Source organism: Gossypium hirsutum, chromosome D13 (genome assembly GCF_007990345.1).
Source record: "Gossypium hirsutum isolate 1008001.06 chromosome D13, Gossypium_hirsutum_v2.1, whole genome shotgun sequence".
NCBI lineage: Eukaryota > Viridiplantae > Streptophyta > Magnoliopsida > Malvales > Malvaceae > Gossypium > Gossypium hirsutum.
Genome location: NC_053449.1, coordinates 2,389,349 through 2,416,487, shown reverse-complemented (window position 1 = coordinate 2,416,487; position 27,139 = coordinate 2,389,349). Strand labels below are relative to the sequence as shown.

The 27,139-nt window shown below is 34.2% G+C and overlaps 3 protein-coding genes and 1 long non-coding RNA gene across 6 annotated transcripts; 2 read left to right on the top strand and 2 right to left on the bottom strand.

Annotated features, from left to right (window-relative positions):
- On the top strand, positions 1-2,410 carry LOC107919755 (uncharacterized). Its single transcript, XM_016849133.2, has 4 exons — positions 1-233; positions 935-1,079; positions 1,178-1,471; positions 1,574-2,410. Exons 2-4 carry the CDS (start codon positions 945-947, stop codon positions 2,201-2,203), a joined length of 1,059 nt encoding a protein of 352 aa, XP_016704622.1. The 5' UTR covers positions 1-233; positions 935-944; the 3' UTR covers positions 2,204-2,410.
- Positions 2,411-2,456: 46 nt separating this feature from the next.
- LOC107919754 (uncharacterized) lies at positions 2,457-11,178 on the bottom strand. Of its 3 annotated transcripts, none has more exons than XM_041109936.1 (5): positions 10,454-11,151; positions 9,159-9,824; positions 8,952-9,032; positions 6,834-7,988; positions 2,457-5,231 (listed from the first exon to the last, which is right to left on the bottom strand). In XM_041109936.1, exons 1-5 carry the CDS (start codon positions 10,641-10,643, stop codon positions 2,875-2,877), a joined length of 4,449 nt encoding a protein of 1,482 aa, XP_040965870.1. In that variant the 5' UTR covers positions 10,644-11,151; the 3' UTR covers positions 2,457-2,874. The 3 variants fall into 3 exon arrangements, with proteins under 3 accessions (XP_040965870.1, XP_040965869.1, XP_016704621.1); XM_041109935.1 differs by having other exon boundaries at positions 8,952-9,824; positions 10,454-10,744; positions 10,866-11,149; XM_016849132.2 differs by having other exon boundaries at positions 8,952-9,824; positions 10,454-11,178.
- Positions 11,179-12,793: 1,615 nt separating this feature from the next.
- LOC121225578 (uncharacterized) lies at positions 12,794-15,199 on the top strand. Its single transcript, XR_005923433.1, has 5 exons — positions 12,794-13,007; positions 13,283-13,452; positions 13,548-13,632; positions 13,715-14,043; positions 14,168-15,199. It is a non-coding gene; the product is annotated as an uncharacterized lncRNA (long non-coding RNA).
- On the bottom strand, positions 12,876-14,291 carry LOC107919457 (uncharacterized). The gene is made up of 2 exons (XM_041109934.1): positions 13,267-14,291; positions 12,876-13,007 (listed from the first exon to the last, which is right to left on the bottom strand). The coding sequence occupies exons 1-2, from the start codon at positions 14,289-14,291 to the stop codon at positions 12,923-12,925; spliced, it is 1,110 nt and encodes a 369-aa protein (XP_040965868.1). The 3' UTR covers positions 12,876-12,922.
- Positions 15,200-27,139: the final 11,940 nt, after the last annotated feature.

Below are 27,139 nucleotides of genomic sequence, written 5' to 3'. Positions count from 1 at the left end.
CCGCCACACGCCAACGATGACCATTCCAAAAAGAAGTCTGACCACGGCGTCGTTTCCGCTCTCTCAAACTATTGTGAACGTCTCATAAATTTTCTGAATGCTCTTTATTGCCACCTAACTCCATTGATTCCTTTCTTTGTTCTCATTCTTTTCATTTTTCTCTCGAAGTCCAATACCCTCATTTTTTTTCCCTTGATTTTTGCTCTCCTTGATCCTGTTCCATCTGCCAAAAGGTACAAAATTCTCAGTTATTTTTTTCTGGGTTTTTTTTGATAGATTTTGCCTAATTTCGTTGCTTGTAATGCCTTTTTCTTTTTACCTTCCTTTTGATTCTAATTGTTTATCAGTTTCTTAATCTTTGATGGGTTTGTTTTAGATTTTTATTTAATGGTTCATCTCTTTTCCCCATGTTTTCTACTGTTTTTTAGTTTACTATTTACTTGTCTATGAAGAACTTGTATTCAGGTTATTTTTTTAGTGTAATTTGTTAACATGACTCGTCAATTTCCTTAGCTTTACATTCATTCAAGAATGATTTTAGTAAATTCCATAGATTTTTCTATGTTTTTTTGCATATATTTAGAGCATCTTTATAGGTTATATCGAAGAGTTCGAGTAACCAAGTTCACATTCTTCTGGATTAGACTGCTTTAATTTGATCAACAATGTTGATGTATATGGGCTTTGATTTATTCATATATATATATATGGCTCTTTGAATGCTAGTCTTTGTCTACATGTTGTTATGGCAATATATAACCAAATTGTTTTTCTGTTTTTTGTAATGTATAGTTGTTTCATGATTTCGATTTGCTTAGAGTCCGATCGGTTTTTACGCAAACTGTTAACATGTTAATGTTTTTGCTTAGTATCAATGAGGTGTTTTCGTGCTTTTAGCGACTTTGTTTAATAGTAGTTATGTTTCTTTGTACAGGTTATCTGAAATGAATTTTAACTTTAGAAGCTTAAATGAGGATTCTGCAACTTCCCAAATGGAAATCCTTAGATGTCCATTTTTGAGAAACATTAATGAGCCGACTAACTTTTCATTCTCGTCGACCTTGCCCTTTCCCTTGCCGGTAAGTTTTGAAGTTTCATGTCTATCATGAGAGATCTACGCTTCTTGCATCGTGTCTTTGATTCGTGATCTCATTAGCTTTTCACTTCTATGTCTCAGGTACGAGGAGCCAAAGGCCCGATTTTCGAATATGGGCCCAATTTTGACGTGGCATTCAGGCTTTTTCATGGACAGGATGGAGTAGTTCCACTGTCGGAACGATCTCCCTTGCATGTTAAGAAAGCAGAGCCTGAAACATCCCCACCCGAGTTCAATCCTTTGGCTGCAAAGGCAGCCACCATTAGTCTCTCATCATTTGGATTAGGAGGGCCTTTCAGTTTCAACGCGTTCTCTAATAAGTGGAAGAATCAAAATGGAAAATCAAAACCATCAAAGAAAGAATCTTCTTCAAAGGTAATCGAACTTCGATTCGCAGAATGTACCCATTTCTTCGCTGATAGTAGTTTAGAGTTGAGACCTGAAACCAATCATCATCAAAAATATTTCATGTTTCAGGGCGGAAATTCCAATCACGAAGCATCGGGCAATGAATGGCTGCAAAATGGTAACTGTCCAATAGCAAAATCATATAGGGCAGTCACGGGTGTTTTGCCACTTGTTGCTAAGGTTTTTCAGCCACCTCCAGGGATGAAATTCAAGTGCCCACCTGCAGTGATAGCAGCCCGGGCAGCACTGGCAAAAACTGCTTTTGCCAAGAGCCTCCGCCCTCAATCCTTGCCCACCAAAGTACTGGTGATAGGGATGTTAGGCATGGCGGCAAACGTACCGTTGGGGATATGGAGAGAGCATACCAAAAAGTTCTCACCATCTTGGTTTGTGGCTGTCCATGCGGCTGTTCCATTCATAGCCATGCTCCGGAAATCTGTTTTGATGCCAAAGACAGCTATGGCTTTCACAATTGCAGCATCCATACTAGGACAGGTTATTGGCTCTAGGGCTGAACGGTATCGATTGAAAGCAGTAGCAGCAAAACAATTACATATCAGGGAATCCTCTGTTTCTGTTGGTGCTGCAAATCAGTTGGATGTCGTCAGTTTTAAGGATGGTTATTGCAGGAAAGACGAATGGAATCCAGTTTCTCTTCAGGTGGCAACACCTTCTTCATCAACAGACATGTTCTGCTAACCATTGTCTCCCCCAATTGCATGTTAATCTTACATGTTTTGAAGTGTTCCTTTATTTGTACCAGACACTTTTAATGCATATTTCGCTCTTGAAAGATTGACTTGGTAAACATATACAATTGCAACCGTTCATGGGAATAGATTAATAAAAGGTGGCTGCTGCCAGCCACATTTTATTGACATTCTCAATGTCAATTATTTTTGTCAATTTGGGTGTTATTTTACAAAGGACGCCAGATATTCCACATGCGGTGTTTGAGTGAAAGAAGATTTTTTTTTATTAAAAAGCCGTTAACAAAGTTCAAACAAGCTCAACCTTATTTTGAGCCCAGACGAAAAAACAACAACCTAAAAACACGACATGAATCAAAAAGAATACAAATACAACACGAATATACTAACATATCAAAATCTATATACTAAAAGATCGAAATGATTAGGGCAGGATAGACTAAATGGCATAACCTTGGTACAATGAGGGCCTCACCGTTGTTGCTGCTTATTTCCCTTGAGGGGGAAACTGACACCATTCAAGGTTCGATCAGTACCGTAGACAACAGTCTGCAATGCCTGCTGCTCCATCTGAGATGAGGATGTGGGAGGATAATTGGCAAATGCGGAGGGGTACTTAGCCATTAAAATGGATGAGTCGGGCAAAGATGACAACCCGGTTTAAATCCTTTTCCCATCTGAGAAACCATAACTCCTCTTCGGAACATTTTCCACTACATGATTATTTGCATCGAACTTTGAGTTTCCATCAACATTATTACCAATGGGTTTCGAATTTGATGGTTCTGTGTTCTGTTTCGAAAAATGGGATACCTTATCATCCCGGGAACTAGAATTTAGTATCTGACCAAAAAGCTTGACATTACCATTCCTGCCAGGGTTTTCTGTATCTGATATCCTACAATGGGATTTCGGACGATCCTTGGCTTGTTCTAAGTTCTCCACTAGGAGTGGAAGCTCAGCAGCTGATTTTGAGCTATTGCACTTCTGAAGATAACATTCTTGAGCCAAACACGGACCAGCAGATCCCCTCTTGGATGTTGCAAGGCATTTAACATCACCGTTCATTTCTTTCAAAGTTGAAACTTGCAAGGGATAACCCCTTAAGATCCGGTGGGGTTCAGTAACATTCACAGAGGTCTTTCCGGATAGACGACCAGACTCATCTTCACGGACAGATTTTTGGGCTTGTTTGGCTTCATTCTCCTTGTAATCAAGTGTTGATGACAGCCTACCTAGGTTGCAAATTTTCTCACATCGAAGTCCATCCGAATCATGCAATGCAGAACCATTAGCAGAAGAGTTATTACTAACGGAAGGCTTCTTGGCAGAATCCAAGTCAGGAGGAATCTGATGCAAACCTTTCGCACTCAAGCTAAAACCTGAACAAGAGTTTTTACCAACAGATTCATCACTGGCTTTATTCAAATCTATCCTACATATACTTTGGCTGCCAGTCTCAGCACTGCATTTTGTATCATTTTCATACAAACTAGTAGCAGGTTCGGACACAGCCACAGAATCTAAACTAGGAGTGCAAGGATGAGCTGCTGCCCCAAGAGATGCTGATACTGCAACAGAAACACCCTGTTCAGTAACATCCCTTCCTGCATTTAGGTTCCCCAAAGCAACAAAACTTTTCTGAACCTGCAGTGACCCAGCCTTGCTATCAATATTCATATCCACACTACATTCAGAAATCAGCTCAGCCAGGCCCGCAACAGAATCCACAGTTTGCACTGCCTCAGAATCTCTATGATCTACTAGCTTCCGATTGTTTTCGTCCGGTACATTCAGGTCAGTTGGCAAAATTGGTTTGCTGGTAGGATTACGTTCATCCATATTCGTGCACAGTATATTGGAAGGCAAATCCTCCGGTTTAGATCCCAACTTATCACTGGAAACAACCAGGCGCTCAAGAACACAAGCATCTTCTGCATCACTCCCACCACCATTGGCATCATCACTCATGGGTGTTCCCAAGTTTCTAGTTCTTGGATCTATCAAGTCCAGTCCAAGGCATTTGCGAGCCTTGCTAAAGAAAACCTTGCATTGATCCCTGGATCTTGTTCGAACGCATCGCGAGATCATTGCAAAATCTTTACCATAAGACGAGACAGCCTGTATAAAGACAGACTTCTCCTCATCTGTCCAATCAGCAGGATCCATTTCCCCACAACTCTCATCTGAACAAGTACCATCATCAACATTCTGAGCAACATTGGATGTTGAACGCCTTTTGAGAAGAGAATCCACTTTGTGGCACTTCCAGTCACGGTGGAAACTCTCTCCTGGATCAACAGAACTAGTGATACAAGAACTCATGGCTTCTGAAGACAACAAACCACATATACCTGCTAAGACATCAGCTGCTGCAGTTTCTCGATTATTCCCAATAATATCAAAACTGCTCAACCTATCAGCAATCCTATCATCAGCTCGAGATATTTTAGAATAGCGCCCTCCGAAAAAGATCCTACTAGAAGATGTTTGATGCTTTTGCATGCCACTTTCTGCATGAGTAGCTATGACTGAAGCAGCACCAAGAACGTCAATGGATGCAGCATTGAATTCCTTGCTCCACTTTTTTCCCGATGTCAACAAGTAGGTATTCGCAGAGGACTTCCCCTGCTTAGTCAGATCAAGCTTCTTCGTTGTTTTCTTGAAACATTCAGACTTGTGGTTTTTGTAATAGAACTCAACACAGTCTGCAGTCGTCTTGTGATCCAGAAAGGTGGCAATTTTTCGGAAGTCCTTCCCGAACGCAGCCAACTTATCCATAAAAATTTCCTTCTCTTCTGAAGTCCAAGGATTGATCAAAGCTCTTTCCTTTTCAATGGCACATGGATCTTCAACCAATCCATTACTAGAGATAAACCTCGACAGTTGCTCTTGCTCATCTAAAATTAATGCTGGCATCTTCAAGGCATTCCTGTAAAGCTTGACACGGGAATCTAAAAGCAATTTGCTTGTAAAATTTATCATCTCAGCAGTAGGTTCTAAGACCAGATTTCCAGCTGAAAAAACAAACCCAAAATTCATTGAGAACATGCTGATAAAAGCTAAATCCTTAAATAAACAATCTCAAAGAACATAAAGCAAAGGAACAGAAATTATCAATCGATTAGTGGTACACAATGCAGCAGAACTAGTTAAAAATTGACAAGCAATACATCCATATGGAACAATACAATTAAATAAAATAAAACAGCTAGCATTAGATATACAGTTAGCACAGGAAAAAGTCATTTAAGTGAAACAAAATATAGGGAAACATGTATTTTTTAAACTTACTTTGCCACAAGCATATGAAAAAACAGCACTACAGCAAAAATTGCATTTTAATGCAACTGCAGTGAGGCAAACATTATGTTGCATTAAATGCATCAGACATTAAACTACCTACAGAAGTGAAAAGATACCATAAGTTCCACGTGCATTTTAAATCTTCATAATACTTAAATTTCCAACCATAAAACACAGTAGGTGAACCCAAATCCATCAAGTCGAGCAAGTCCTAGTTCAATGACACAACCATGCAAATCCAAAGTAGTTTGACATGATGCAAAATTTCTTGAGATCATGGTTCTTCAGAAAGTTTGAGAATATAGATCATAGCTATCTCATTTGACAGTCCAACATTTGCAGCAGCATGCAATTCTGTCAAATCAGATATGATTATCACATCTTCCATAATAGGACCCAACAACAAAGCATTCAACTAAAAAAAGTCTTGCCAAGCAATCAGTATTACCAGCTCACATATATAATGCATGAGGCATATTGAGAATAATGCACCCACCCCTACATTCACAAAATATAACTTAGGCGAGGAATGAGGTAGACTAGTTTTGGTAACAAAATTCCAAGAAATCATAGTTAGTCTTCAATAATAAATGCAATGAATTCAACCAACGGAATATGTACTATTTACCTTCTATGTATTCCACTTATCAATGAATAACCCAGTATCTCTAATACGATGAATGAAAGAACATTTAAAAAAAACTTGTATATAGACACACTGCAAATAAAAGGTATATTGCAATCCATAACATGTCTAATACTGCATCTTCCATTACAAGATTCAGCCAGAACAACCATCTCTTCAGAGGACCCTAGCATCCAACTATAATGATTTTTCTTAGAAGCTTTGCTAACCTTCATATTGTTGATCACTATTATCTGAATTAAAATCAAGCAACAAAATTCTTCTCTTGAATTGCTTTGATGTACCAGAGAGTTCTTTAACAAATATTCTCCAGGCTTCAGAGAACTGAAGCTAGATAATCAACGTGTATATGGTTAAAAAAAAGAGGGGTAAGTCTTCTCCTTTTCTCCATTCAAGATTCACTTTTATTTCCCATGCCGATCATCAACAACACTTTATGATAATTACATTCAAGAGGAACTAATATAAGCCACACTTTAATTTTATATGAAATAATCACCAAACACTTTCCTTAAATGCATTCAAGTAGATGAATAATCAAATGGAAAGGCAAGAGGAAAATCAAGTGCAACATGTACTTAAATTAAAGTAATGCCAATCAACCATATGCAAAATCATACCAGAACAACACAAAAAAAATTCTCAAGCAGGAGTCTCAAACAATTACCAGAAGAAGTAACTCGAGATCGAAAGGAGGACCGATGCTTTTGGTAGCCACCATAGGTTGAACGTAAGCTTAGTTCGTACTTCTTCTGAGACTTTGCCCAATATTTTCTCATTGCTGGCGAAAGCATATCTTCCTTCCAAGCATACTGAAAGGCTTTAAACTTGAGCGTTAAAACCCTCTCCTTAAATCTTAAGTGCCGCTTCCGCATCGCAATTTTTTCCCTGATCAAAGAACTAATCTGCCCCCATACTGCATTGGAAATTTCAGAAATCTCAATGCTATATTGATCCTCTGGAAATAATTTCTTAAATACAAGAGAGGATCTGTTTGCCAATTCCTTATTTGTGGTTAATATTACATCACATGTCATATTTTCTCCACCAGCATCAGAGTTTGAAGATTCTGGAACATGAGCTTCATTATCAATCTTTACAAGCACACTGCCTTCCCCAGAAATGACTGCAGCAGCCTCTTCATTACAAGAATCAGTAGCTAAAATCACCTCTTCCATTGTTTTCAATTGAGCAGAGCTAGAATTACCAGAACAATCCTGAACCTTCACAACATCACACAGAGACTCTGCTTTCTCCAAAGATGATGATAACATGAAATCAGATGTAGCTGTTCCAGGACTATCAATGACCCCATCCTTTATGTCAGCATTAGCTTCTTGCAGGACCTCAAGAACATCATTAGAAGGATCAATTTTCAAAGGGGCAGGTTGAGGAATCATACTAGATGCAGCCTCCTGTTCTTCACAAGATTTTCCATTTTCCTGAACAGGAAGAGAACTGGATGTTGCTGGGCATTGGCATCTCCTTCCAGGGTCATCTTTCGATGACTTAAGTTCAGTTTCAAGAGACTCAATTTCAGATTCAGTCATCTCCAATGCTTTCAAAATGTCACCCTTCCATAGTAGCAATTTATTTATAGCAGTAGATTGAACAAAACTAGAATCCATTGTACTAGGCTCATCAGACTGAAGCAAATCAATAAGTGAAGAGCCCATATTAATAATCGAGTTAATATCCAATTTCTCTAGGCTAAAAGATGACCCTTCCAGCTGATTTTGAGACCCAAAGCTTGGAGAACCACACAAATTATTAACATCGTTATCAATATTTGCAGCTTTACCAAATGATTTCTCTTCCACGCCTGCAATAACCAGGAACATGTTTTGGCAATCAATGAGACAAAAACTACTCAACACAAGGAAAAGGGCACAGATAGCAGGGTTATTATTTGAAATCCAGCAGTTAGATTCCATTTAAAGGGAACTAAAAAGTAACCTAATTTGGACAGGCCTTTGAAGCTAGAAGAAAAACTTGAGAATAAGTGAGTCAACAATGAAGAAAACGAAGTTCAACATTAATACATGTTTGGGATAAAGGTAAAATTCCTAGCAAAGAACAACTAATCTTGCCAAATATTTAACATTTTCCCTCCTTCAAAGTAAAGCCCGGGTTCCACATGGATACCATCAAAATCTGAAATCTAGGAACGATAGAAGGAAAAGAGCAAACACCTCATAGTCATTAAGACAATACAGAATTAGCTTAAGGAGGAAGTAGAGAGTCGAGAATGTCTGTGTATAACGGTGTATAACCATATATATAAACAGTTCTTAAAGCATAAGAAGCCATTGAATGGTCATGGTAGCGACAAGAGTCACGTAACTATCAAACTAAAGCCAGTAAATAAAGAACATAACTAAAAAAGATACGAATGCAGAACACCAAGCACATATTAAAACATCAATTTAAATGGTCATGCAGGCCTACAGTATCATCATGAAAGATATCAAACCATCCAACCTATCATATTTTGATATTCAAGTTATTAAGTGAATGGCAGGGAGGAGCAAGAAGTGAAGATCAATAACATATGAGCAGACAAAGGGTCATACTGATATTAAAGTCACATCACTGTCAAATAAATGAAGAGAACAGTAAAAAATGGTAAATGAAGAGAACAGTAAAAAAAAGCACAAGGATTATTTTCCCCAGAGCCCTTGTAAGCAACAATACGGTTCCCAAGGAAGGTTTTCAATGATATTACACAAGTTTTAAACAAGTATGCTTAACACTGAAAAGACATATAAGAAGATATAATATATACCTGGTGAGGAGCTGCAAGCAACAGATGAAGGAGTAGCAGGAGAAGAACAGTCAGAGAATCCAAGAACTCTTGGGCTCTTATCTACCAAGTTAGAATTTAGAGAAGTATTAGGTTCAGTATTACAAAGAGAAATTGCAGCCCCACCACTATTAATGCTTGTATCAGGGCCTCCATCCTTCTTTTTCTCGAATTTAGCTAGACCCTCACCCCATCCAAGGCGTGGCTTCTTCCTTGAAGTTGTCTCGTCAGAAGGTGGAGCAGATGTGACACAGGCTGCTGCATCCCCAGAAGGGGACTGAACTGGGGCCAAATTTTTCTGATGCAACTCAAGCTTGGCTTCGCCAGAATCAACACCTCCTAAGCTCTTTGAGCTACTTGAATGGCTAAAGCCTGACCCCCATGAAGACAAGCTTCCAGAACGGCTCCACTTAAGAGGCTTCCAATCCACCGAGCCTAAAGAGTTCTCTCTCTCACATCTTTGTCCTGTCCCTAACCCATTGACACCACATGTCCTATTATCATGATGGTCTTTTTGAAGTTGATTCCATGTGTTTACAAAGTCAGAATGAGTACGAGACGGGTAGGTAAACATATCATCGACAGACCTCTGTTCATTATTCACATCATGAGGCCTCACAGAAGTGTTTGGGGACCCGTTGCTAGTTTCCAAAGAATGACCTCTCCAATCTCTCTGGTTATAGGACCCTCTGTTGTTGTCTCTACTGTAGCTTCGACCATATTTCCCATCTCCACGAGAAACTGACTGACGGTAGGTCTCACCATCCAAGATCTTGTCACTTGACCGCCATGGCACATATCCATGACCACCAATGTCTTCGGGAAACAGGTGCCAATTGCCCTGCTTACCCTGACCTTCATAAAATATTTAAACAATAAAAGAAAATTCACAAAAAAATGCGATGTTTATGTATTTCTTAGAAATCCCAGGAAAAAAAAAACAATAGACCTTCATCAATCTCTCAACTCTTAGCCCAAAAAATAATATAATTAGTAGGAAAAAACGGAAACTAAAAGTCTCAAATTGATCTTTCCTACTATTACCAGAAACAAAAAAAAAATAGTCAAAATATTACCATCAACAAAGCGGAAGGAAGAATGTTAAAAAATATATTAAAGTTCCCCATTCATCAAAATCAAATACATTTTTCCATGAACCCAAGAAAAAGGAAACTTAATATTCATGTCCGTGATGAAAAGAAAATAAAAAATTGCCCAGAAAACCCAGGAGCGTCGATTTTGATACGGCAAAACGAGAAAAGCAAAAGTTACTCAAAAAGGGAAAAGATTTTCCATCAACTGTAATAATGAACATATATTCTCGAATGAAACAAAAGAACAAAAAAATCAAAATGCTCAAAAGAAATTAAATCAAAACCTAGAAGACCCATGGATCAACCCTGTCTTACTCCCCCCGCCCCAAAAAAAATCATATGGCAAATCCCATGATGTACAAACTAAATCTATACGAGGAAATAACTTACCCGGAGGACGACGAAAGTCAGCGGATCCCCAACGAGCGAATTCTCTAAAGGACCCGTGCTGATAAGACGACATAGAAGACGCCTCTCTCCATCGAGCTGCCAACAGAGGCGGTGGCTGCAACTCCGCCCTCTCGTGCTTCCTGTCCTTGTAAATATCCTTCCGATCCCAAGGCAACGGTTCTTGCGGCATCAAATCGTACGAGGCAATACCACCCCCAACAAAACGCCACCGTTTTCCTTCCTTTTTCCCCCCAAATTACCCAGCTCTAAGAAAACATAAGTGCTTCTACTCTAAACCGAAAAGAAAACAAACAAAAAAATACCGGTTCTTACTAGGGTTTCTTAGTTCCAGAAACCAAAACGGCACCGTGACGGAATATAACTCTGGCGTCCTTCGCGAATAGAAACTTACCGAACCGGATTTTGCGGTCTTAGTGAACCGGATCCAACTGCAGCGGCAACGGCGGGGATCTTCAGCTTCTGAAAGGTTATCTTAGTTTAAAATGGGGAATTGAAGAGAAAAAAAAAGAACAGAGAATTTTCTTGGAAATTATCGGATTTTCTAAGGGTTTTCTGTTTGTTTGGGAAGAAAATCTGCGAAGGCGAGAAAGTGAGAACGTGAAGCCGATAAGGGAGAAAGGGTTTGGGAGAGAAAGGGAGGAGAGAGATAGGCATCCGTATCTCAACGGCGTTATTAAACCACATTTCATTCTACTTTCACGTCCGCTATATTAAAAAAAAACTTTTTTTTCTTTTTCTTTTATAATTTAATTTAAATATTGTTTAAAGACTTCATTACAAATTATTTAATTTTAGATTCCATTCGAAACTTATTTTTTAGTTAAAGCCTTTTCTTTTTTCTTTTTACAATTAAGCCCTTTAACTAATGAATTTTTTGCAATTGGTTTAAAGAAAACATAGACGGTTAATGGTTCGATTCGATCAGTTTTTCAAAAATTACGGCTATCTTATCTTGTTATAATTTTTAAAATATTGAATTGAAATAAATGTTATTTGAATCGGATGAGAGTCGATACAGATAGATTAAAATGACTAAAAAATTGATTGAATTAACAATTGAATTGAATTTTTAATCATTTTTAATTAGACCAACGAATCGGTGACCTAACTGATTTGGCCACCAACCTAATTTAAAAAACACCGATTGAAAATAAATTGAATGTGAAAAATAACAACCAAATTCTATCCATTCAAATCTATTAGATTAATCAATTCTTACTTTTTAATATTTTAAATTAATTTTTATTTAATCTAAAATTTATTCCAAGGTAAAATAGCAAAGGAAAAAAATCTTGGACTCTTCAACTTATAATGGTTTGTTCCTGATTATCTACCTCTACTATTTTAATATGCCTCAACTAAGGGTTTCGGATTACTTACTTCATTATAAGAATCATTATCTTTAACGGAAAATGTATAACATTTACAGTCCGTGTATCTTTTTTCCCAATACTAAGAAAGGTAATGATAAATTTCTAACAGGTGCGTGTTTGCAAAATTATGCTTACAAAACAAATGAGTAGAGACTAAGGATTTTACGATAAGTCCCCAGAGAATATGTAAAAAAGAAAATTGAAGCGATGAAGAACTAGAAACTTTTCTCTTCATTTTGATGCTTCGAAGCGTGTCTCTTGCTTCATGGAGTGTTCTCAAGGTCCATTTACATCAAGAAATGAATTTATGCTCGTTTATGGTTGCTGAGATGAAAAATAATTATTGAAGAGTGAAAAAAATCACATAGATAAACTAACCATTAAAAAGATTGATCTTCTCTAAAGAGGGATAGATAAAATTCAAGTATTGATATACATAAAAATCTATCCTGATGAAGGGGGATCAATCATGTCTAAGTGAGAATCGATCTTAAGGATTGATAAAATCCTAATCACCCATCCTTCGAAAAATTTAAAAATGAGTTTCGAAAAACTTCAAAACAATTTTAGATTAACTCAAAACCAAATTATATGTGTCAAAACATTTAACAACATTTTTTTGCTATTTCATAACACTTTAAATTGCTTCAATAATTTTATTTTAATCCACAAGAATGACTTTAAGGAATAAATATGTAAAATTTAAGCTTGATAAACCAAAATTAACAATTTTTATTTAAAAAAATTATAATTTTTTTTTTTGAAAATTCGACTGGATTAAAAAAGAAAAAATGAAAGTCGTCCAAGTTGGGCTGAACCTAAAACAATAAATCCTAAATAAAACAACAAAGAAACGGGCTGTTATCATTTTAGCCCACTACCGAAAAAAATTAAAAAATCAAAAAGCCCCAGCCGAACGTGATCCAGTTGTCTGCAATAATTGTTCTGTCATTTCCTCTGCCCAAGACCACTGAACAGTAAAAGCAAATCCCCTCAGATCTCCTGCTTTTCTGATTGCTTTTACTAAACGGCTCTTCATCTTTCATTTCAACCGACACCCACTTCAAAACAAATCTCATCTCCTCTCCCTTTGCTCCGAATGGTCCAGACGAGTTGGTTCCTGCTCCTCCCATAACTCACGTAAAGTCTCTCCACTCCAGGTAAAGTTCATCTCCTTTCTTGAGTGTTTCTCTTGCTATTCTGTGTGCTTCCATATTTCCAGTCCTTGGTATGAAGGAGAATCTGATTTTTTGAAAGAAACCTTTTAGACTTTGAATATCACTGATGATTGCTCCTATTTCTGATCTGTCACGATTTTCGCTTTGGCATTTAGATGTAACTGTTTTTGAGTCTCCTAATATGTCCACATTAAGGTAACCCGGTTGAATCCCTAACATTGTTGCTTGATATCTTGCGCATGCTTCCGCCGCGAAAGGAGATGCCACATTTTCATGAAGAATTAACTTTGCTGCCACGATTTTACCCTCCTCCTTGACAACAAGGCCTGACGCCGATCTGTTATGTTGTGAGTCGAAAGCCGCATCGAAGAAGATAGCCATATTTTCTCTTTGTTGTCTCTGACTAGACTTTGTATTCGTTACTGAGGTGAGTTCCCTATTTCGAATACCTTCCATCTCAAGGATATAGCTTTTAATTTGTTTGGATATATCTCGACTGGTACTGATTTTGCCTTCATAAAGGAATTTATTTCTGCTTGTCCAGAGTATCCATAGCCCATAGCTGAATCCTCGACACTGTTCAGTTGTTCCCTTGCTGAAAACCCAGGTAAGCCAACTCCAGAGATCTAAGTTACTGTTATTAAATACCCATGAATAATTCAACTGACCCCATACTTCTTTCGCTATAGGACACTGTTGAAAGACGTGGTTACTATCTTCTGTTTCCTGACCACACCTCAAGCATCGATCCTCAGTTATTACTCTTCTCAGTTTTAAGCTGGAGAAAGTTGGAATGTAGTTCCACGCGATTTTCCATACTGTAATCTTAATTTTTGTAGGCATATCTAGATTCCATAATTTCCTGAAGAAATTATTTGTATGGGTCTGTAAATAATCATTTAGATCTGTAGTAGATTCCTGTAATAGTTTATAGGCGCTTCTCACTGTAAAGACTCTCGTCGCCTCCCCTCTCCAGACTTGAATTTGCATTATCTTCTTCATAATATCCGTATTAAAGGTACGGACAATTAACTCTGTATTCCATGTTCTGCTTTCTTTATTGATTAAGTCGGACACTAACCTCACTTCCTCATTTCTGTTTGTTATTTTGTACCTTGTCTTCTGTTGCACCCGGTATCCAGCGGTCATTCCAAACTGATATACTTTCTCCTGTTCCAACCCTCTAGCATAAGCCATCCAACAAGAGTTTTCTCGTAGACCATATACTCCTCCAGGTGAGTGAAGGTAAATTACCCAGAGGAGCATTTAAGAAATTCGTTCTAGGAAAATATTTAGCTTTTAAAACTTGGGTTAACAAAGAATTCGGATAATTAAGAAGGCGTCAACCCTTTTTAATTCGGATAATGTTGGCTAATAGCGCAACATTAAACTTGTTTAAACTTCTAAAACCTAAACCACCCAAATCTTTTGGTAAGCAATCCTTTTTCCATGCACAACAATGTATACCCTTTTTACTTTTATTTTTCTGCCACCAAAATTTTGCGATAATTCCCTCAAACTCTATACATAAATTTTTAGGAAGCAAAAAACAAGACATTCATAGGTTGGTATAGATTGTAAAACGGCTTTGATGAAAATTTCCTTACCTCATTGTGAAAGATATTTGATGCTCCAATTATCAATTTGTTGTTTGAACCTATCTTTCAAAATCTGAAATGCCGCCTTTTTTCTTCTCCCTACAAGATTTGGCAGCCCTAGATATCTTTCCATGTCTTCTGACCTTCGTACTCCAAGAACTCGAGTTATTGTTCGTCTTCTTCTTTAGAATTACTGCGGAAAAAAATTGTGGATTTAGCAAAATTAACTTTCTGGCCTGAACAAGCTTCATAAATGTGCAGAATCTGTTTTAAAAAAGTTGAACCCCTCTCTGTAGCTTCCCTGAACAGCATACAATCGTCAGCAAAAAGTAAATGTGAAACCTGTGGCCCACTTCCGCTTGCCTTAACCCCTCTTACTCTATTCTCCAGCATGCCTAACTTCATAAGACTAGACAAACCTTCGCCACAGAATAAAAATAGAAATGGGCTCAGTGGATACCCCTGCTGTAATCCTCTCGTAGGGTAGAAATATTCTCCATTGTGTCCATTAAGAACTACCGAGTAAGAGACTGTAATTACACATTTTAACAATAAAGTCACACATTCGAAATCAAAGCCCATTATCTTCTTACCTCCTCCACAAAACTCCATTCAACCCTATCATATGCTTTGCTCATGTCAAGTTTGACCGCCATAAATCCCGTCTTCCCTGCTCTGTCCTTTTTTAGTGTATGGATAAGTTCATAGGCCAGCAGCACATTATCCGATATCAATCTACCCGGCACAAAAGCACTTTGTGCAGGATTTATGCATTTGTCCAAGATTTTCCGAAGACGATTTGCAATAACTTTAGCCATTAATTTATATAAAACATTACACAAACTAATGGGTCTGAAATGTGAGATATCCACTGGATTTGAAATTTTTGGAATTAGAACGATGTTTGTTTTATTAATTTGATTAATCTTCAATCCTCCATTTAGACAATTGAGACAAAAGATCGTTACCTCCTCTCCAATAATCGCCTAACATTTCTGATAGAATATCGCTGGAAAACCGTCTTCCCCAGGAGCCTTAGTGCCCCTAATTCCGATAAAGCCTGCTGAATTTCTTCCTCTGTGTATCTGTCCTTAAGCATTGCATTATCTTCTTCCGATATGCATTGAAGGACTCCCGACAGAACATACTCATAATTTACCTTACTGCTTGCGGTGAAAAGTTTTTGGAAATACATTCTGGCAATCATTTCCATTTCTTGTAATTCGTCCGTTTCTCTCCCATTATCATCCTGTATTATCATATTTCTCTGTCTCCTCTGAGTGGCTTGTTTGTGGAAGAAAGCTGTGTTTTTATCCCCTAATCTTAACCAGTTGACCCTTGCTCTTTGTTCCCAATACTGTTCATCCTTATCAATCTCCAAATTCAATTGGACTTTGGTATCGATCAGATCTGTCAAATTTACTTAAAATCTCTTTCATCTTCTAGCAACGTGGCCAATTTTGAAAACGACGACTTTTTCCTTCTCTAGAACTTCAAGTTTGTCTTGGCCATTGCTCCAGCCCCCTTTTAATACTGTTTAACTTACATAATAGATCACCCTCTGATTGCTCCCAGATGTTTTTGACCGTGTTAAAAAATGAATCCTCTAATACCCACCATGCTTCTAACTTGAATTCTTTTTGTTTACGCTCTCTGTTTTCCTTTCTGGTATGAATCAATAGGGGACAATAATCAGAAAACGTATGTGGGAGATGCTGAATCTAGAATTCTGGAAAAATTCGTAACCATTCGTCAGTTGCAACCGCTCTATCTAACCGCTCTTGGATGTTATTGTCAGGAAAATTTCCCCGTTCCCATGTAAACCAGTTTCCATTAAACCCAATATCAGATAAATTGCATTCTTCCAATGTTTTACGAAAAGCTTCCATTCGCCATTCTTCTCGCAGTAAACCCCTTTTTTTAAAAAAACTATACAGGATTTCATTAAAATCACCACCGACCATCCACGGTAAATCTCTAGTCGTACCTAAGTTCCGTAATAAATTCCATGCTTCATTTCTTTCTTGCGAATACGGAGACCCATAAAACCCTGTAAACCTCCACTTGTACCTTTCTTCCCCTTCATCAATAATCACATCTATGTGCCGTTTTGAATAGCTTTTAAGTTGAACATTTATATCATTACGCCAAGCCAAACACAACCCACCTCTAGTACCCTCTGAACAAACATCAATACCATTAAAAAACCCATAACTTCCTCTAATTTTTTCCATCTGTCTGCTGTTTATTTTTGTCTCCATAAAGAAGACTATTTGGGGATTATAGATCTTTAGCATGTACCGAAGCCTACGAATTGTCCGTGGACTCCCCAATCCATGGATATTCCAACTTAAAATTTTCATTGTGCCCAGTCAACTTGCCACTTGGCAGCCGCCTATAAATTATGACTAACCTCCACTATTCTCCTGCTCTTTTCTGCCAAAACGTTAGTCTCCTCTTTGGCCAATGTATCCTCCACATCCCTTCTATTTCTTTTTCTTCCTTCCTCACCAATAATCACCTCGTCTTCAAGATCATATTCCATTAAGCTATTGTCCATATTTCCTCTCCCATTCCCAGTACCTTCTTTTGTATGATATCCCCTCCCTACCAGATTAGCTCCCAAGATTGGGTCTAAAGTACCTCTACTACTATTCTTCATTGTACTACTTAATTGGACCCCCCAATTTTGTTGTTCCCCATTGTTTCGCCTCCCTGACCTCTCACATTCTTCTCTCAGCTGCGCCCGTATTGATAGATCCCACCCCATCTCTGCAGTTTCCACTCTTACCTCCATTCTTAATTCATAGAAAGAATCACTGTGGCCTAAGCGACCACAATAAAAACAGAAAAGTGATAATCTCTCATATTTGAATCTGACATATGAACGTGTTCCATAACACATTATTTTTTTCTTTTTAAAGGGCGCCTGATATCTATCTTGACTCGAATTCTCATGTAGTTTTTGCCCTCTTTTCCCATACATGAAACATCGTATTCCACGAATTCTCCTATAAAATTCCCCAGTTGAATTGCCAAATTTTCCGATACAAAGCCTGTTGGAACATCATGTACTTGGACCCACAAAGGTGAATAAATTAAAGGAATCTGCAATGGATTCTCCCCCATTCTCAACTTATGAATGATAAATAAATGATTATTAAAAGTCCAAGGTGAACCTTTTATATCCCTTTCAAGATCCATTAAGAGAAAGAATTGGAATAAATACCTTTTTTCCCCAGATCTGTAATTTGAACTCCCCGTACAGGATTTCACAAATTTGCCATCGTACTTCTCATTGCTGGAAAGTGGACTATACTTGCTGTTAAAAAACATCCTACCAATTGCAAAACCTCCCCATCACCATTCGTTCTTTCTTCAGTTTGGATCTGAAGAATATCATCATCTTCTTCCTCCAGCGTTAATCCTGCTAGATCTGCCCCCATATAAACTTCAAAACCGTAATAAAATAAAGTAGATTTAATTTGATAGAATCCGTCGCTGTTTTGTAAAAAGCAAAGCTAAAAACCTAAAACTGCTAGAGAAGCAGACAAAGACGTGCTAACCTAGCAGACTATTAAAATCTGAAAAAAAACATATAATAAAAAAAATTATAAATTGACATAACATTTATAGCTTGAGATATAATTATAATATTTTATACTTTAGAAATTAATTTAAAATGAGGATTATAGTTATTATTTATTTATTTATTTATTTTATTCAATTTCCTACATTTTTAATTACAAAATAATGAAATTAATTACTTTAAAAATATATTGAAAGTATTAAAAAGTTAAATTCTAGGTGACATATATTTGACTTTAAGTAAAATTAAATATTTTAAACTTATATTTAATTTAATTATATATTAAATTTGAGGTGAATTTATAAAATTATTTTTATTTAAAAATAATTAATTAAATTTATGGAAGGTTTTAATGTTAAACAAATTGATTAATATAAATAGCAAGGAAATGAAAGAATAATGAATTCATATAAGAGATAAAATTGTATTTTTATTAAATGTATTTTTAAAAATTTCAAAATAGAAAGTGAAAATTATTTTTCATAAATAATAATAATAGAAAATATTTTGTGAAAGAAACGAACTAATTATTTTAAAAGTATATAAAATGATTTTTCGAATCTAAAATTTACTTTCAAATTATATATAACCACGAAACGTATTAATCGAAAAGTTGATGATATTAACTATTTTGACTAATTAATAACATTATATGTTAGGAATTAAAGTATAATGATTAAATTTTAAATTTAAAAATAATAGATTGACCAAATTTAAAATTTAATCATTTTTCTATAATGTAAAGAAAAAAAAGAAGTAAAAATTTGAAAGTTGAATTATACTCTAAATTTTTATACAATTCGTAAATTTGGAATTTAGTCCATTTACTCTTCTAATTTAAAAATTCAGGTCTAGTTGTTATCACCGTTAAAATCCTTCTATAAAGTCCACTGTTGTGACATTTTGAAATTAAAAAAAATATTAATTCACGTAACAATAAAAATAACATTGAAAATACTAATGTGTATTTTTTTCTTAAAACACTCATTCGAACTCATTATGATAAAATATATTTTTTTGTTAGAATATTGTTCTTAACAAAATTGACTTCAACATTTTGATTGAATTAGTTTGCAACATTAACTTTTTAAACTAATTAATAACATTAAAAAAGTAAATTGACCAAATTATGTCAAAATTAAAATATATAAATAAAATATCAAGTTTTAGCATAGTATAAGGGCCACAACTAAAATTTGACCATTATCCAAAAGAAATGGGTGGAATGGGTTAGTCTCCTTAGTGCATTCAAAATATATATGACCATGTTTTAGTCAACAAAAATTAACAATATTAATTATTTGGGTTAACCAATAACACTATAGAAATATGTAGGGATTAAGTATCAAATTTAGGCATAATAAAGGCATCAAAACTGAAATTTAACTACTTTTGTATAAAGTAAAAAAATAGCAGTGATGGTGTGAGAAATGATTATATGAAACAGGGATACCATGTCATTTGTATCCCTTTCCAATAATTTAATGTCATTTCGGTATTTTCATCCTAAATTTCAGCACATCATATTGGATTTGATTTTTTTCAGGATAAAAATACTGAAATGACATAAAATATTGAAAAGAGATACAAATGACATAGTATTCCAGTTTCATACAATCTTTTTTCCGGATGGAGTAGCTTTTCTTTTAAACATCTAACAAAATTAGTTTTCTCAATATTTTCATATTAACCCTTTTTTTAGAAGGGCTTAATTAACAGTTTGATACATAAATTATACAATTTTTCTCGAATTGATATCTAAACTTTTTTTTATCAAAATTAATATCTAAACTATTATTATGTTACTTACTTTATCCCAAAATGTTAGCTCTATTAAAAACAAACCAATAATAAGTTGGCACATTATCTAAACTTTAAAAAACTATTTTTTTACTTTTACATTTTCTTCCCTTTTATTTTTCTTATTCTCTTTTTTAAGTAAATAGAAATAGAAATAAAAAAAATTAAGTGTAGATGACATGTGAACTTATTATTGGTTGAGTTTTTTTAAAAAAAAAATAACATTTTGGGCTAAAGAAGGTAATGGAATAATAAATTATGTACTACTTTTGACAAAAAAAATTAAGTACCAATTTAGAAAAAAATGGTATAATTTAAGTACCAAATTATCAATTAAACCTTTCAAAAAATCCCAAAACTTATGTTTTTTTTAGACAACTCAAAACAATACTGTCTTGTTATCTGCTTCTCCATTTTCATTCCATTTTAAACAATAATTTCAAAATTGTAAAACCCAAATTGCAGAAAACTAAAACGGAATAACAAATACAGGAATACCATCTTCATTTAGTTATAGAGAAATGAGTGAAAATGAAGAAAGCTGACAACAAAAGAGCTTGCTCATAAGCTATAATCTAGCCACTCGAGGAATAATCTTTAGAGAAAGGCTGAGAGCAAGGGTTTAAAAATAAAAGGGTAAATTATGCTCAAAGTCACTAAATTATTAATAGTTTACGTTTTGATCACTCAACTTTGAAAAGTTATAAAATGGTCACTGAACTATTTGAAAGTTTTCATTTAAGTTACTAAGCTATTAAAATAGTTGATGTATGACCTTCTCTATTCGCACAGCTTGCACCAAGTAAAAGCTTTTCTTTCATTTCTCTTATACAATATAATTTTTTTTCATGAAATAGTTAGGATCTCGTGGCCTAAGTGTAGTTTATTTGTCATTTGTACTTGTCATTTTTCGAACAATTTGGTTTAATACAAATTTTCACTCACATTTATATCATTTGAATTTTTTTTTCTTAACAGTTTTTGCACGCAAAGCAAAATGTAAGTAAATATTGGCTCGTTGATTACCTAGCATTTAACTGATAATAAGTTGCATTATATGGTCGGATCATAATACCATAATACAATTTATGTTATTAAGGTGATCTAAAAGGTCCATAGCCAGCAAATCAATTAAATGACTATTATGCGATCTATTAAATTCAATTAGGGAGATAACTTATCTTAGGTATCAAAGTGGTTGACACCCAAAGGATAAAGAGATAGATGTGATTGTCAAGATTGACAATAAATCAGACAAGACCTAAGTTGAATTAATCCTAAATCAGTTTATAGATTAATTCACTTGTGACTTCATAGTGTGACTTACCTCAATCTTGAGTAAGTGATCAACTATGTATGTGTGACTCGTATACTTTGATGTATTAAAAGCTTGAGTTTAAATAATTAAAAAATCGAAAGCTAGTACGATAGGTATACGACTTATGTATGGCATAACTTCATCTACAATAGTGGAATTCATAGCCTAATAAAAGTTAATGGTAACCTCTCATTGACATTACATGATAAATGAAAAAGTAATGTGGTCACGAGTCATGGGTCATTGTCTAGGACAAATGATTTAATTACTATTTGTTAGTTATTGATTTTTTTTATGAACGAATATGTAATGGTTACCAATAGATGAAATTGGACCATATTGGGTGAATAGATTTAACCTAAATAGATAAATGATACCCTATGCACCCTATAAGGGTAATACACTTATGATAAAGTCATTGGGCAAGCATCTATAAAGTTGCTTTCATAATTGTATATAACAAGGAAGAGTTGTAACACCCTATACCTGGTTTGGTCACTGTCTCGAGCTATAAGATATTACAGTTATAAAACTTTACATAACCCTTAATGTAAATCTAACATAATCAAAATAATTCATCACCAATCATTTCCACGTTTTTCAAACAATTTGAAACCTGAATCAAGCTTGCAGAACATTTAAAACAACCCGGGATCAAATTTAAATTAAATTGAAACTTCTACAAAATTTTAAGTGTAAAGTGAAAACAGGGGTCATATGGCCGTGTGAAAAAGGCCAGCCCGTGTGGCCTTAAACATGAGCGTGTGGCTACCATACACGCCCATGTGCTCAAACTATGTAACTAACTGTGCCCGTGTCCTTCAGGATCACACGACCGTGTCTCCAAACCGTGTAACTCACTGTGCCTGTGTAACTCAGGGTCACACGGCCATGTAACAGACTGTCCCCATGTGAACCACCATGCAATGGAAGATAACAAGACACACAGTTGTGTGAGTAGGTCGTGTGCGACACACGGCCGTGTGACAGCCTGTGTCTCAGGCCACATATACTTAAAATTGACTTAAAAATCAAGGTAACTTTAACATATTGCTTGAGAAACAAACTAAACCTAATACAAAACATTTTTATACCTTCAAATGCATTCAAACAAGTTAAAAACATAGCGAAACATAAAACCTAAATGTCAAACCAATGTGCCCTCAATGACACCACAATTCAATTACTAAGCCCAACATTTACATTTCATACCAAATTAGTATGCATACAAAGTTCTCAAATCCATTCATTTCATTCATTTAGGTATCCTGAACCAATAACATTAACAATAAAGCTTGACATCATATACCAGCCAAAGTACCATTACAAAGATGACTATTAACATACATTACCAAAAGGTCACCTTCATCAAAACATATGCCAACTTTACACCTAAATACATTTATAACCAAAATACCAAGACATTAACAACCTTAACATAACATCATCCTATATAAATGCCATTTATAACTAAACCAAAATTAGCAAATAACTACTAAATAAAATGCCGGATAGTGTGATCTCTAGAACTTCCAATCAGCAACAAAAGTCCAACAACCTACAATGAAATACAACCAAAACAAAGTAAACTTTCATATAGCTTAGTAAGTTCGTAAAAAAAACATCACATATTTTTTACTCAATTATAAAGCATACAAAGAATGTATTTAACAATTCTTAGTAATATACCATCGTTTCAACTTTCTGAAACCTTTAAACCTGGATAATTTATATCATAAATATACCATATGATAAATGATTATAAATCAAATCATCTTATATTAACATTTTATTTCATATAGTCAGAAAGAATAATATTTATTCGAATTAACTTTAGAACTCTACCTGACTCATAATGCTTCTCACACAAGCTTCAGAGTATCTGCAACACATGCAGAATCTCAAGCCATCATTACGGCCTATATCACCGATACGTAATACTTGCTAAACAAACATCGGCTCAAAGCCTGACAAACAATCATCGGCTCAAAGCTTACTAAATAATGGCTCAAAGCCTACTAAATAATCACTAGCTCAAGGCCTGCTAAATAAACACCGGCTCAAGGCCTACTAAATAATCACTGGCTCAAGGCTTACTAAATAATCACCGGCTCAAGGCCTACTAAATAATCACTGGCTCAAGGCCTACCAAATAATCACCGGCTCAAGGTCTGCTAAATAAACAATATACTGTAACTACTACATTCCTATACTATTTATTTTCCAATCAATCAATAGATAATAACAACATTAAATCTAGTTATGATAAAATGTGCAATAAGTAAAAATAATTATAAACATATGAATAATTGTAACACCCCCTAACCCTAAACCGTCGCCGGAACAGGGTTACGAGGCATCACCGGACATATCAGATAATCTACAAATAATTCTTAAACAAATAACAAACATATTATAATATAATCATAATTTCATATAAATATTTTTTTATTACTAATTGACTTCATTTTTTTTAAACTTAATATAACCCCTTTATAAATATTTAACCTTCCCTATAATTTCAACCTGAAACCAATTCGAAACCAATATCATAATACATATAATTTTGTATTTAGAAACACCTAAACATATCTTAAACATCAACTTAGTAATTTACTAAATAAATATTCGCATATATGGTTTAAATTAAGAAACTTCATTCTTTCTATTTCAACTTGTTATCAAATATGCCAAATATGTTATGATAATTCTATTTCCATTTCATTACACTAAGTATCAAAATATCATTTTAATATCATTTCAACCAAAAGCATAAGACATTTTCAAGTGACCAATGTAACACCTAAGTACATGCCACTTTACCAAAAGAAAGATTACATCACCAAATTTTGCACTGGAGTCGGGATCGCTTTGGATGCTGAGCCGGAACCTTAATTTCTACTAACCTGCGCACGAAAACAACCGTACGCTGAGTATATCATACTCAGTGGTATTACTATAATTCAAATTACAATATAATAACCAAGTAAATTAAATCATTTAACTTTAAAAATTTACCAAACTAATTCTTATTTAACTTTATTTTCTCAATATCTACAATTCAATTTGGCTTTCAATAGTTAATATCATACACTATCACGTTGAGCCATTATTTATCTCATGAACATTTAGTTCATGCTTTCTATTCACATTTTCATATTCAGTTCACATTTTCAAATTATATTCCACAATCACGTTTCTTTTCAATGGCTCAACTGATTTATTTCATTCGATTTAACTTTCAATTAGTTACCCCTATTAACAGACTCGGACTTTGGCGGATACACGGATCTAACCAAACACACCAGATTGGCACTCAGTGCCTCATCGGATAGTTCGAAGCAAAGTTGACACCCAGTGTCTCATCGGCCTAGCCGAAGTAAAGTGATACCTAGTATCTCATCGAATCTATCCGAAGTAAAATAGTGACACCCAGTGTCTCATCGACTCGAGGTCAAAGTATCCCTGAACTCATCCAATCCTATGGCATGCCAACTATATCTGACTCGGCCCAACTAGTTAATAGGGTTTCCAATTCTCAATTCAAATTCACTTTCATTTCAAAATTTACTTTCAATATCAAATTCACTTTTTCATTCACTAATCAAAATTCAATTCAATACTAACACATAGTTCTTATTCAATTCAATTTTCTAATTTCAATTCAATAAAGTTACTTACCTCAATATTTACTTACCATAAATTAAATAAATTTAAAATTAATATTTAATAATGAATAACTTGAATTATAGTAATACAAACCCGAATTTCGCGATTACTCCTCGATAACTTTTTCCTTTCCTTTCGGTGCCGATGTCTCGGGTTCTTTGTTAGCTACGAAAATTAAAATAATTTACAATCATTAATATATCACTAATTTATAATAAATACTAAATTTCTATTTAGCTTTCACTTAAATTCCAATTTTAGTCCTAACTAAATTCATCTATTTTCCCATTATATTTTATATCTTATTCCTATCCAAATTCCATATAAACTTAAATTTAACTATCAAATTTTCATCATAATTTTATAATTTCAAATTTCTTTCAATTTAGTCCCTACAACACAAAACTTATAACCTAGTTTATAATTTAACCCTTTAATAAATTCTAATCAATAATTCTATCAAATAAACCCCTAATTCAATCATTTATTCAACATGAACCCTACTAAAACATCTACTAATTTTCAAAATTTCAACTTAAATTCAATAATATTCAACTCTAGGACTCCAAAAAGATCAAAATTATAAGAAAAGGGACTAAATTTACTTACCAAATTAAACCCCAAGCTTTAAAAACCCTATTTCTCCTTTCTTTCTTTCCCTTTTTTTTTCTCTGTTTCGTTTCTATTCTGTTTCTTTCTATTTCTTTTTGTTTCTTTTTATGCTTTCATTTTACTTTAGTTTAATAATTATTATTTCTTAAATATTAAGTAAATAAATATATATTTTACAATTGTATGTATATGATTTATTACACTTGTAATTTCTATCACCATACATTTGTCAACTTATTAATCTGTTCATTAATCTAATAATATAATATCAATTAAATAATAATAATTATTATAATAATAAATATCTAGTTAATAACAAATATAAATATTACAAATGTACACATATATATTTTACATTTGTATTTTATCATCACCATCCGCTTGTCATAATTTCAATTTATTTATCATATAAAAATCTTTTACTAATTAATAATAAATAATAAAATATCTTTTTACTAATTGTATATAAATAATACAAATGTACTCATTTAAATTAATACACTTATATTTTATTTTTACCTTACACTTGTCTTTTCTTAATTTATTTCATAATATAATATAATATAATCAATTTAATTTATAATAGACTAAAATAATAACAATAGTAATATATTTTATGATTAAACAATCACAAAAATCAAAGATTTTTATGCTTTGCCGCCTCATTCATTAGAATGGGCTTAATTGCCTATTTAGTCCCCATTATCTTCTTTTAATCTATAATTAGACTTTCACACCTTATTCAATTCAGTCATTTTTCCTAATATCTATTAACTAAGCTAAATTTACCCAATTTGAACATAATTAAACACTCAAATAGACTCATGATTACTCTTAATAATTATTTACAAACTCGGTTTACTAAAACGGAGGCCCTATAACTCATTTTTCGGTGCTTGTGAATTTTGGGTCATTACAATAATAATACAAACTTATAGAGTGTGGTAGCTAAAGATACGTAATGACGACTATTCGACAGCTTTTCCCTTTCCCTGCTTATAAACAGACTGATTAGTTTCTTGATCATGCATAAAAAAACTATGATTGGCCGAAGCTTTCTCAACTCTACTATGGTGAATTCGGTTTTGAATGTCTAAATGAAAAAGAAGATGATTTTAACTTATTTTATTTTTATGTTTATTTACTAAATTACCATTTTACCCTTATTATGAATTAAAAATTTCAACTAAACCTTGTCCATAACTATCCACTAACATGTCATATGGTACAATTACCATCCAAGTACATTAGTTTAAAATTTCATAGCCTTTTGATCCTTTTAATAATAGAAATAAACTTTTGCATCTTTTTCTATTTAGTCCTTTTTATCTAATTAACTATTTAAACATTAAAATTTCTTAACCAAGTTTTGATATAACCATATTAAATACTCATAAACATTAAATAAATGTTAAAATGCTAACTTGCTCATCGGGATTGTGGTCACGAAACCACTGTTTCCAACACCACTGAAAATCGGGTTGTCACAAGAGCTCAATCATGGTACTTTAATGGAATGACTCCATGA